This window comes from Mizuhopecten yessoensis, unplaced genomic scaffold (assembly GCF_002113885.1).
Source record: "Mizuhopecten yessoensis strain PY_sf001 unplaced genomic scaffold, ASM211388v2 scaffold6211, whole genome shotgun sequence".
NCBI classification, from domain to species: Eukaryota; Metazoa; Mollusca; class Bivalvia; order Pectinida; family Pectinidae; genus Mizuhopecten; species Mizuhopecten yessoensis.
Genome location: NW_018406436.1, coordinates 787019 through 799671, shown reverse-complemented (window position 1 = coordinate 799671; position 12653 = coordinate 787019). Strand labels below are relative to the sequence as shown.

Genomic DNA, 12653 nt, shown 5'->3' with positions numbered 1-12653 from the left:
CAGACAAATTGTTACATCAAAAAATATGTAGAAAGATATTGGCCTTTACTAAGGTTGATATTTGTGTATTTGTCAGTAAAAACACATTTTGACTATCACTGTAAAGTCTTGAAGCAGTAAACACAAAATTCAAATACTTCAGCCTACCCAAGAGATAAATAAGAGGGCCCCACTAGCTCTTTGTGGTAGCTAAAATGAAGTACTGTATCAAAATTTTGAAACAATCTGTCTATGAATGTCAGATGCTGAACTTTAAGATTTTGTTGTTAAGTATATCAATTCCATTTAAAGTTCAGACTTCTTAGCTGTTTTGCTAGGATATAAGATGTTTTTAAAAGCCAAAAAACAAAAATGTAAAACACTTCCATGTCTTTTTGTGCCTGTGAACTAAGTAAAGGTTAATTGTTGTCTCCACAGAATTCACACGATACCCAGCGTGCCCATTGTAGATTGTTTCCAGAAAATCCGCCAGCAAGTCAAGTGTTACTTACAGATGTCTGGATCGATGGGCAAGACAGAACTCAATGAGGTACGTACTGGTCAGTGTACCAGCTGACCAGTATACTATCTGGTTATTCTGAGATATTGGTCTGCTGGTCAGTATGTCTATTGGTCATTGTGTCTACTGAGATATTGGTCTGCTGGTCTGTATGTCTATTGGTCATTGTGTCTACTGAGATATTGGTCTGCTGGTCTGTATGCCTATTAGTCATTGTGTCTGCTGAGATATTGGTCTGCTGGTCAGTATGCCTATTAGTCATTGTGTCTGCTGAGATATTGGTCTGCTGGTCTGTATGTCTATTGGTCATTGTGTCTACTGAGATATTGGTCTGCTGGTCAGTATGCCTATTAGTCATTATGTCTACTGAGATATTGGTCTGCTGGTCTGTATGTCTATTGGTCATTATGTCTGCTGAGATATTGGTCTGCTGGTCAGTATGCCTATTAGTCATTGTGTCTGCTGAGATATTGGTCTGCTGGTCAGTATGTCTATTGGTCATTGTGTCTGCTGAGATATTGGTCTGCTAGTCAGTATGTCTATTGGTCATTGTGTCTGCTGAGATATTGGTCTGCTAGTCAGTATGTCTATTGGTCATTGTGTCTACTGAGATATTGGTCTGCTGGTCTGTATGTCTATTAGTCATTGTGTCTACTGAGATATTGGTCTGCTGGTCAGTATGTCTATTGGTCATTGTGTCTGCTGTCAAGGACAAATATGTTTAAAGCATGATCAGTATATATACATAATTATTGAAATGGATTAAAATAAAGTTTGAAATTGTGCAGAAAAATAAGTTGGCTTATTGACCATTTACATTTACCATTTAGAAGGTCACCAAAAATATTCTGGTAAGTGGATATCAAATTCTAGAAATAACATGGACATCTGTGTCATACATTTTAGCTTGATATGCTGCACGTCTAGGAGCTATAGTTGTTGGAAGTTGAACAATAACATTACAAAGATGTTTTCTACACATTATCTGTCTTGATAATTAACATTATGTAACATTTTAATTAAACTTGTGTGCAGGGTTTGGAGGTGATAGAGTCAACGAATCTCAAGTACTTCACCAAGGAGTTCACAGCCGAGTTTTACGCTCTGAAAGGCATGTTTCTAGCCCAGGTGGGGCGCTCAGATGATGCCAACAAGGCCTTCTCAGCAGCTGTCCAGATGCATGACACACTGGTGAAGGCCTGGGCACTCTGGGGAGACTACCTGGAGACAGTGTTCACGCGGGAAAAGTAAGTTCCCCTGCTGAGGTTTTCAGTGTGAAGGCCATGAGGTGACCAAAAATGGCTTAAATTTTGCTTGATATGCGCAGTGCAGCATGTTTGATTTGGGAATTCAACAAGATTATATGTAAAATTATATAAGAATTGTTTTATTGAGTGCCTTAAGGCTTTATAGGAAAAAACAGTTCCTTGCTATAGTTATTAATTTTGTTCAAAGTCATCCCTCTGTAATTTTGAGAATCTACTTACGGATATCTGTGAACCTGTCTATCATATAACCTTTGTCATGTATCTGCAGACGAATGAACCTCGGTGTCTCCGCCATCACATGCTTCCTGCACGCCTGTCGTCATCAAAATGAGAGCAAGTCACGGAAATACCTCGCCAAGGTGCTGTGGCTTCTGACATACGATGATGAAAAAACGACACTGGCAGAGGCTGTTGACAAATACTGTGTTGGGGTACCGCCCATACAGTGGCTACCATGGTGAGTGTGAAATTGACTGGCAACAATTTAAAAACGAACATGTTTCATAAGTTTAACTCCATTGAACTAGATTTAGCAATATGATCAATCTACTGAAATGAATTGATGAAGAATTTGTATCATTCAAGTGATCTTTTCAAGAAAATAAATGCTGCTAATGGTTTCAGTTACAAAAATAATAACATTTCAAGATGCAGAGTCCTTGTGTAGCATTAATACACAGACTAAAACTTTATGTTATATGTTGAGTGAATTATTTTGCAGGATTCCTCAGCTGTTGACGTGTTTGGTGAGAAATGAGGGCCGACTTATCATTAATCTTCTACATCAAGTTGGACGCATGTACCCGCAGGCTGTGTACTTCCCTATCCGCACTCTATACCTCACACTCAAAATAGAACAGAGGGAGCGCTGTAAGTATACTGTACTTCACATTCAAGATAGATACTGTGTTTCACAATTAATTTGTTTAAGAGTTAGATAAACATAATTATATTACATACGTTTCCTTCATAGTCAAGAGTGGAGAATTCAGCCTATCTCAAGGACGAACGACGTCTGGTCAAACCTCAACATCTGTGGCAGCTTCATCAACGACATCCGCGACCACCACCACAGCGTCTAACCCGCCCACACCCTCGGCACCCGCTACGCCAGGCACTCCAGGTGTGTTTCTCCTAACTAATGTTACAGCTTTATGTTTGAACTGCTAGTACCGTAAAAACTCGTGTAATTTGGGCACTTTTTTTTGAGAAATTTAATGCCCAAAGTGGGAGGTGTGCAGAATACATAAGTGTAATACTTGTTTTGAGTTCGTTTTTGACTGCTGGCTGTTCTTATAATGGGAATGCCTCTATTATTACAGAGCATAAGACAAGGGATAGTAGAGTGACAAGCCTACTTCCTTTTCCTTCCTCTTTCCATCTGGTGTTGCCCGGTAATAGCTCCCCCCCATCTTAAGGAAATAATGCCTTTCATTGTTGGGCACCATTATGGCCCATTTGAGTTTTGACAATTTGTACTTCAGTAATAAATCTATCTTCTAGTTATAGCAATAATGTGTTCACTTATTATGAATATTGATAATTAACCCCAATCCTTGAGGATGAGAAGGAATGAAAAGAATGGTAAAGCAGGAGTGTTTTGTATTGTTTTACAGACAGCAGTGGTACAGACAACAGTGTACAACCAACACAACAGACCTCCCAGTCCTCGTCTAGACAAAACTCCAACGCCCAGGGAGATGCAGGGCCAATCAGGGCACCTGCACCTATGTGGCGCTGTAGCAAGATCATGCACATCCAGCGTGACTGTCATCCTACCATTCTCAGCTCTCTGGAGGGGATCGTAGACCAGGTCAGTCTATATCTATACTCCCAACTTATACATTCTGAAAGATTATGAAAGAAAAGAGTTTTCAGGTTCAAGTTACTAAAATAATTGATTATTTGAATTGTTCAGTTTTAATTACAGTCTGTATTTATAGCGTTCTCTATTGTTTATGGTTATTCAGTAAAATAACATGTTTTTTGTCTCGCTGCCACGAGGTGGGAAGCGAGACTAAGGTGTTGCTTTTACGGCGACGGCGTCAACATTACGTTTTTGCGTTTAAGTTAGTTTCACTGAAAGTGCAAATGCTAGACCAACCAAACTTGGACCATAGATGCATCTTTGGTAGTAGATCTCAACCCATGCATCAAATGCGGGATGCAGCCTACCTTTCATGGTCCATCGACTTTGTCAGCATTTCAATCAACATTAAGTTTTGCGTTTACCGGGAAAGTTAGTTTCTCCGATATGTGCATTGATGGTCAAAGCGGGGCATAGGCGAGACATATCAATCTGAATGGCTTGTTTGTAGATGGTTTGGTTCCGTGAGAACTGGTATGAAGAAGTCCTTCGACAGCTCCGACAGGGACTGGCCAAGTGTTATGCTGTCGCATTCGAGAACAGAGGAGCAGGTATGGCAACTTTTTTTTATTTCCATTCAGTTAAAATTCATCTCTTACATGGACTATATTTTAGTGTTTATTTAACTGTTTACCTCTACTTGACCTTTGTATGACCTCTGTTATAGTGGCTGATGCAACCATCACACCCCACACCCTGAACTTCATGAAGAAGCTGGTCAGTACGTTTGGTGTGGGGATAGAGAATGTGTCCAGTGTGACCACAACCTTCTCCTCAGCAGCCTCCGAATCTCTGGCACGTCGTGCTCAGGCCACTGCACAGGACCCAGTATTCCAGAAGATGAAGAGCCAGTTTACCACAGACTTTGACTTCAGGTAAAACCTACAATTTTCAGCCAGGTTTTTTTAATAAATGAATGAAGTGGAGAAATATACAAGTTTTGAAAGAGCTGTACTAAATTTTCAGAAGTACTAAAATGATGTTTATTGTGATTTTAGTGTTCCTGGGTCAACCAAGTTACACAACCTTATCAGCAAACTCAAGAAGTGGATCAAAATCCTTGAGGCGAAGACCAAGCTATTGCCGAAGTAGGTTGTTAACACTAAAGGGAAATAACTCATGATATATAAGTGTAACTGATATACAATGTAGTAAAAGCAATTTCTGAAATAATTATTTTTTAAACCTGCAAGATATATTTAAACAAAAAATGTAACAGTTAGTTGTCAGTTATTCTCCTGTTTTGATAAGCTTTTCTATATTTGTTTCTGTAATATGATTTCTGAGCTACCTCCCCTGATGCGGCTGCTTTTTGTTTGTAGGTCTTTCCTGATTGAGGAGAAGTGTCGCTTCCTCAGTAACTTTTCCCAACACACTGCTGAAGTAGAACTGCCAGGAGAATTCCTGCTTCCAAAAGTAAGCTGTTTACTTCCCCTGTGTAAGGTTGCTTTCGCATGTCCCAGGTTGAAACGGTCCAGGTGGCACAGAAACATTTCATGATTAATGAACACTTTGTGACTGGAAATTGGTCAAGCAAACCTTCAAATGCAGTTTTATAGTTTTGTGACAGATTAATAACAATAATTCAAGAATTCTGTGTTTTTTTCTTACTAAATTTTACAACTAAATATATGTGTGAATCGATTTGTGTCTGACCAGCAAAACTTAAATGATCCTGATCTGAATATTTCTTTGTGAAAATATCAAATCCCAGTCGTGATTACTAGTAAGTCACAATGGGTGTGTATTGACTCCACTATAATTATTAGATACTGAGCCAGATATCAAGAGTAGCTAGCTAGGCTACAACTCATATAAATGAACATCTAAGTACAGTTTACTGTACATATACACAGTCAGTTTGCTGAGATTGACATAATGGCTGTCACAATGGCTTAGTGTAGTTGGTTGGTGTATTACATGATTCATCCCTGTTCATTTTCACAGCATAGCCACTACTATGTAAGAATAGCACGCTTTATGCCAAGGGTGGAGATTGTCCAGAAACACAACACGGCTGCACGTCGACTCTACATCCGAGGTCACAATGGCAAGGTAGGTTAATCAAGAAGGTCAGAGGTCACACACTTATGCAGCAATTGATAATTGATGACACAGAAATATTCATCTTAACAATTTTGCCCTACTGGTCAGTCAGTGACATTGACTATTCGCAGTTGAGGAACTATCAGGTAACCTTTACTACCGTAGTTTTCACAGAATTCATCTCACTTCAATCACAAAACAAAGTTTCAAGTTTTCAAGTTTTCAAGTTTTATTTTTACACTCACGCCACACGTATATGTGCGTAACAAGAGGTCACATATTACATGGTATACATTGATGGACATAGTACAGACATAATATGACACATGATACAATTTATACGATAACAACCCATTTCAATAATTCTTTTAGCTAATTTATTTTAGATATTAAGTAGCTTCATTACTCTTTGTATAAATTTACTTATAAAGAGTTGTTGCCTTAGTTTGTCCCTTTTGTTTTTACAGGTGTACCCTTACCTGGTGGTCAATGATGCATGTCTGACAGAGTCGCGGCGTGAAGAGCGTGTCCTGCAGCTGTTACGCATGCTTAATCACTTCCTCACAAAGCAGAAGGTGAGGAGTCATCTCATGCATGATAATTGTTATTTGTGAATAGGCCTTGTTACTGCAAACTAGGAAAGTTTGTCTAAGTTCAATATTTGCCTGCATTGTAAAAATCACTCTTCACTGTAAGTTTTTAATGATAAGTTTGCCCAGTTTATGGAGAGCAATAAGTTAACTGCGGCCAACAGTTCCTAGTATACTGTACACTAAATGTTAACAAGCATTTTTCCACCAGTTCAATAAACACTAGAAGTTTTACAAGTTTTATTCAAACAATGGATTGTTGTCTGATACAGGAGACTTGTCGACGCCTGCTGTATTTCACCATCCCTCGTGTGGTTGCTATCTCCCCACAAATGCGCCTTGTGGAAGATAACCCTGCGTCTATATCCCTCTTGGATGTCTACAAACAGGTACAATTTCATTGCCCCAGACACAGCATATCATTGTAAAAAGTGTGAGGCCCCAGACTCAGCATATCATTGTAAAAAGTGTGAGGCCCCAGACACAGCATATCATTGTAAAAAGTGTGAGGTCCTGGCATAGCATATCATTGTAAAAGTGTGAGGCCCCACTCCCCAGACACAGCATATCACTGTAAAAAGTGTGAGGTCCTGGCATAGTATATCATTTAAGATAAGAAAAAGTTCTGATATGATATAATATCCTAGATATTACAAACAAGTTGCTTTGGAGAATATTTTCCCACATTCTACTTTTTACTGTACAGAGATGTGCTAAGCGAGGTATTGAGCATGATGCCCCGATTGCTCGGTACTATGAGCGACTGGCAACAGTTCAGGCACGAGGCGCACAAGCGAGTCACCAAGTATTACGTGATGTACTGAAGGAGGTCCAGACAAACATGGTACCACGTGGACTTCTCAAGGAGTGGGCTCTCCATACCTTCCTCACCGCCACAGATTACTGGACCTTCAGGAAAACGGTCAGTAAAGAAATCCAGTGAAGAATTCAATCCAGTGAAGAAATCCAACCAAGATTCATTCTAATACTAGACGATTCTTCATACATCCATAATGTACCTTTTTTAGATATAAATTACTTTACTGTAGAAAAATCAATAGATATTGGCAAACATTGATGCAACTAGAAAGAATGGAAACAAAGTGGGCTTTTGTATTCTAGTTTATAATGGGGTTTTGTATTCTAGTTTATAACGGGGTTTTCTTCTTTATTTGAATTAATTTGGTGAACGCTCTAGCTTGACACCTTCACAATGGCTGTTCTCCATAGCAATCATGGTTAAGAATATGTTAATATCCTGTGGAGTAAACTTGGCCTTTTGTTACAGATGACGATACAACTAGCACTGATGGGGTTTGCGGAGTATGTACTCCACCTGACAAGGATGAACCCTGACATGATGTACCTCCACCAGGACTGTGGCTACCTAAATATCTCTTACTTCAAGTTTGACATTGATGACCAATCAGGTAAGACAAAATTTCTTCATTAGTAGTGTGTGATAACCACCATACAGTGTATATAAACCACTATTCAGTAAATATAAACCACTATACAGTAAATATTAACTGCTATACAGTAAATATAACCACTATACAGTTAATACAACCTGTATACAGTAAATATAAACCACTATACAATAAACAATACAGGTAATACAACCTGTATACAGTAAATATAAACTACTATACAGTTAATATGACAACTTTACTATGAATTTAAATGCTCTACAGAATGCTTGAGTACCACATTATGTTTGATACCACCAGGTGACTTGGATGCAAACCGCCCTGTTCCATTCCGCCTCAGTCCTAACATTGCAGACTTCCTGACTACAACAAGTGTGACAGGGCCTCTGACAGCCTCCATGGTGGCAGCTGCCCGCTGTCTCGTCCAACCCCAGTATAAGCTGCCCAGCTTCCTACGCACTATCCTACGTGATGAGTACATCACTTGGCACAAAAAGGTACAACCTAGTAATAACATCTACATTCACATAAGATAACAAATGTATTGGGTTACATTTGCATATCCCGGTTGAAATGCGTCAGGTGTCGCAGAAATATTCCACAATAAATGAACGCACTTGACCGAATTATGAGCAGAGCTAATAAATGCACAGTTTCGGAAAATAAATAACAATATATCAAGAATATTATGTCCTTCTTTCACGCATCCAATAAATTATATAACGTATATTAAAATACACATGTGGCTTGACCTTGTTTTATAAAGAAATAATGCAAAGTAGCAATAGTCAGCATTTTAGTTTCGATCAGGCACGTCTGGACCCCTCAATCTACATGTGCTGAATATTCCTGAGGTCAGCCTCGGTTCAGATCCACTCCTCTCGTTTTCTTTCAGGTTCAACCGTTTCATCTGGTTGAACAGGATACACCAAAGGGGCCTTGTTCTCTACACATTTTGCAAAATGTCTTACTATTTTACGATTCCTGCCCCTTGACAGATATTGTATTTGCCATAATTAGCTTCCCCATACCTATAAGCACCCTTTATGTCTTTTATCTGAATAAACACCTACCTCTGTAGTCATTTTTTCATGCCCGTTTGCAGTAAAGAAGATAGTTAACAAAATTTGAATCATAATGACTTCCCTGATTGGGTGAAAATTTTATTTAAAAAATCAATTAATCGATGAACTAGAAGTGATCTTATTATGATGTAAATATCAATATTTCAGCAGTTTAAGTCAGACTGAAGGTTGTTTTAGCCTGTAGGAATTCTATATTTGATCTTATCTGAATGCATTTTTGACTTGTAGAAACAAGAGGAGACAACTCCTGGGAGTGACCCGTCGGATATGGATGGAGAGCAGCTGATTGTCATGGTCAGCAAAGCTGTGCAGGCAATCACTACTCGCCTACAAAGTAAGTATCCACGTTATACAGACTTCACACAACTATTACTGACAAATGAAAATTAATACTAAGGTTACATAGATATACATACACCATAAAATACATACCAAATGTATAAAGGGAGTACTAGTGTTACATTGGGCTATGCACGAGAACTACTCAACTTCCATTAAATGACCATCTGTTTTATGCGACCACTTTTCATTCCTCCCGACCGTTTTTACTTTGTAATTTTCTGTACATATATTAAGTGACCATCTGTCCATCACAACCAGCAACCACCCATTACTGACTCCAAAGATTATGTTAAAAGACCACATTTGATAATATTCAGAGACCATTTTTAAACAGAATATGAAATGCTGTGTGACTTAATTAAGCAAACATTACCATGTATGACGAAGGCCCTCCTAGTGATTGCTTCACCTAATCTAGTGAACAAAGACGAAATAATTTTGTCATCATGTCGTAAAGCTATTGATGTGCCGACACCTAAACGTCTGTTTATAGTGTTGTGAACTAGGTTTGTTGGTCGAGTAATTCTTTAAAATTATGGTGGAACTTGATTAAATAACTGCTTTTATTTAACGCCCAGTTTTTAAATTTGCCTTGGGAGGTCGCTTAAAACAGATTCGACTCACAACTCACATAATAATTATAAAGAGGTATCTCTCGTTACACAGAGAAGGGTTGTAGATAACACATACAGATCATTGTCAGTAACAATCCCTTGAAATTTTAATTCAAACATAGTTTAAATTTCAACACATAGTACCTGAATGCAAACTTTATTTTTCAGATCTGGCAAAGTTTGATGGGGCAGAAAGCAGCGTGAGTACTCTAGTTGCCGCTGCCAATAGCCATGACAACTTGTGCCGCATGGACCCAGCGTGGCATCCATGGCTCTAAAGTGCCATCACCATGGACACACCTCTTATACGATGTTCCATATCTTGTTTGGTCACCGTCCAACTATGACCCAGAAACGGCATTATAACTTTATTGTACCATCCCACCCAGATACGTGACCACCATGGGCGACCCATATTCCCAAGCATTGATGAAATCTACAAACCATTTTGTTCAGGAATAATGGCTGTGTTTTCAATTACTTAAAACACTTACCTACGAGTTCTGCCTCTCAAAGGAAGTATTCCTGAGAGCCTTCTTGCTGTGATACAGTATTTCAGATGATTTATGTATCTCAAAGGGCATGTCACAGTATTAGTGCTATACTCAATGGCCCCAGACAATTCTACAGAGGTAAACTATGGTGAATTGTAGACAAGGGGAGGAGAGAGGTGTTTTGTGTCTATGACTTTGTAGAATTATCAATGAAATAGTCGCTGAGAGTTTGTTTCTACACATTTGTTAAAAAGAACTTACCTGGTAGATATTCTTAATTTTCTTCAGCATTTAGATAACAAGTTAGATATATCTATAAACCCGTTTAGGTCTGCATTGTAAGAGACAGCAATGACAAAAATTATGTGTATTGTGTTAGGATTTTTTCTGAAAATTGTAGTGGGGAGGGGGAGGGGGACAGATTTGAAATATGGTTTCAATTGTTTATCATGAACATCACTAGATTACATATGGACTGCAATGAACATGACATCTGAAGATTATATCAATACTTTAATACTAAGTGTTGTCATTAGTCTAGATCTTCACCTTCACATCTTTCGATATATATAAGGCCATGTGTTCAAGATTTTATTTACTTTATAAGTATCAGAAAGTTTGTAATCATATTTGATGTTGGTCAAAGACAAAATTACAGTGAAGGGCAAGCATTTTCTGTATTAAAGTATTATAAAAGCTTGGGATGAGAAAATAAGAGGGCAGTTCTGTGTCGAATTTATTTAGAAAAAAGTAAAGGAATAACATTTCTTTGAAACAACACATTGCTGAGAGTAGAGGCCGATTAATTGAGGACAATGAGATCAAAGATTTTTATTTTTAAGATGTAGGTAATAGGTGTTAACTCATTCACCCCTGAAATGTCATGTTGAGCTATTCCAAACTTTGAATTGGAGGAGTTCAAATGTGTCTTTAGGGGTGAATGAGTTCAATGATAAAAAGCTTATGGCCTCAATGTTGTTTAATGTAATAAGTAAGAGAACATTTTGTTTTGTTTTGTAGTGTAATATGAAATCTCTTCTAAAAATAAGTTGGGGACATAAATCGCCACATAAGTACATAGTTTGGTGTGAAGTTTATTAATAGGATAATATCTTCTTCAGGTTTCACAATAAAGTTCAGTATTTGGTGTGCTCATTATTCCCTAAACAGTTTTTGAAATATTTTCGACGATGTTTGGGAAAATCGTGTTAGTGATCTGTACTGTAATCTGTGTGTTGGAATTATTAATGTATTGTTGTTAATGGTTATATTCATTTATTTGTATTGAACCTATCATCTTGGTTGTATAAATTGTATAAATTGTACATATTACATCACATCAACTTACATATTGTCCATTATTCACATACTTCACCTTTCTGCCAATCTTTTATTTATTCTTTTTTTTCCCATCACATTCATTCTTACCATCATTATGAATTTGTCTTTCTGTAAACTGATTTGCTCATTTATTCACTCCTGTAAAAGTTGCTTGTCATTCATTCATTTAAATATCAATCATGTAACAGATTTCAATATTAGTTGTCATTCGTGATGTCTATATAAACCCTGATCTAGGAACTGATTTTAAGTGGAGGCACGGTAGTCTAGTGGTAGGACGCCGGACTCGCGACCAAAGGGTTGCGGGTTCGAGTCACGGCACGGCACTGTGTTGTATCTTTGAGCAAGATACTTTACTTCCCTTGTTCCAGTCTACTCAGCTGTAAATGAGTATGTGGTTGGGCAGCGCTTTAATTGTTGAATGCTAGCTGTTAGTGCCGAAATGGCAGCTCCGGCTGTATGCTCCCCAGGGAGAAAGATATTGGCTGGTTGCAAAGGCCCTATAACAACAGCTAATAATTTGTGAACTGCTTTGAGAAGACCTATGAACTAAGTTGTGATAAAGCGGTATGTAAGAACCTCAAATTATTATTACTATTAAGTAACTTCTTCATAAATATGCCCGTTTGAAAAAGCCTGAAAGAAGTTTACACTAGTTTAAGTAAGATTACGGAATCTGATTGAAGTAGATCTCTATAAATATGTATCTATATATGGGGCAAAGAAGTAATTCCGACAGTGTGGACAAGTTTAGGTTGTCAAATTTTCGGAGCGATCCGCTCCTTTATCAAAACACAGTAAAACAGAACAGTTACATGTACATATACATATGTATCTATATATGTATACATTTATTTTCATGTCAACAATTAGCTCAACACACTGTATTATGCATCTTTAGTGAATCCCATATCTCGCCTTACAAAACGTTAAGCAATATTCCCAATGGTTCACTTGAAATATGAATGATTGTCATTTTGTAGTTTGCTGGTAGATCAGACATTTAATGAAGTTGTTATTATTTTTAGTTATTTACCATTTCAACTCGTTTTATTTAGAATATTGATGATAATATAT

General features: G+C 37.8%; 1 protein-coding gene across 1 annotated transcript in view; it reads left to right on the top strand.

Annotated features, from left to right (window-relative positions):
- Positions 1–11897, top strand: part of LOC110451818 (transformation/transcription domain-associated protein-like) — a 62962-nt gene extending 51065 nt beyond the window's left edge. The window contains exons 70-87 of the mRNA XM_021500015.1: positions 418–529; positions 1535–1746; positions 2036–2224; positions 2489–2637; positions 2741–2890; positions 3384–3580; positions 4086–4185; positions 4302–4509; positions 4633–4722; positions 4957–5050; positions 5582–5689; positions 6148–6255; positions 6543–6659; positions 6977–7192; positions 7559–7700; positions 8001–8197; positions 9014–9119; positions 9910–11897. Of these exons, the coding sequence (XP_021355690.1) occupies positions 418–529; positions 1535–1746; positions 2036–2224; positions 2489–2637; positions 2741–2890; positions 3384–3580; positions 4086–4185; positions 4302–4509; positions 4633–4722; positions 4957–5050; positions 5582–5689; positions 6148–6255; positions 6543–6659; positions 6977–7192; positions 7559–7700; positions 8001–8197; positions 9014–9119; positions 9910–10019 (2605 nt within the window). The 3' untranslated portion in view covers positions 10020–11897. The remainder of the gene's footprint in view (positions 1–417; positions 530–1534; positions 1747–2035; positions 2225–2488; positions 2638–2740; positions 2891–3383; positions 3581–4085; positions 4186–4301; positions 4510–4632; positions 4723–4956; positions 5051–5581; positions 5690–6147; positions 6256–6542; positions 6660–6976; positions 7193–7558; positions 7701–8000; positions 8198–9013; positions 9120–9909) is intronic.
- Positions 11898–12653: the final 756 nt, after the last annotated feature.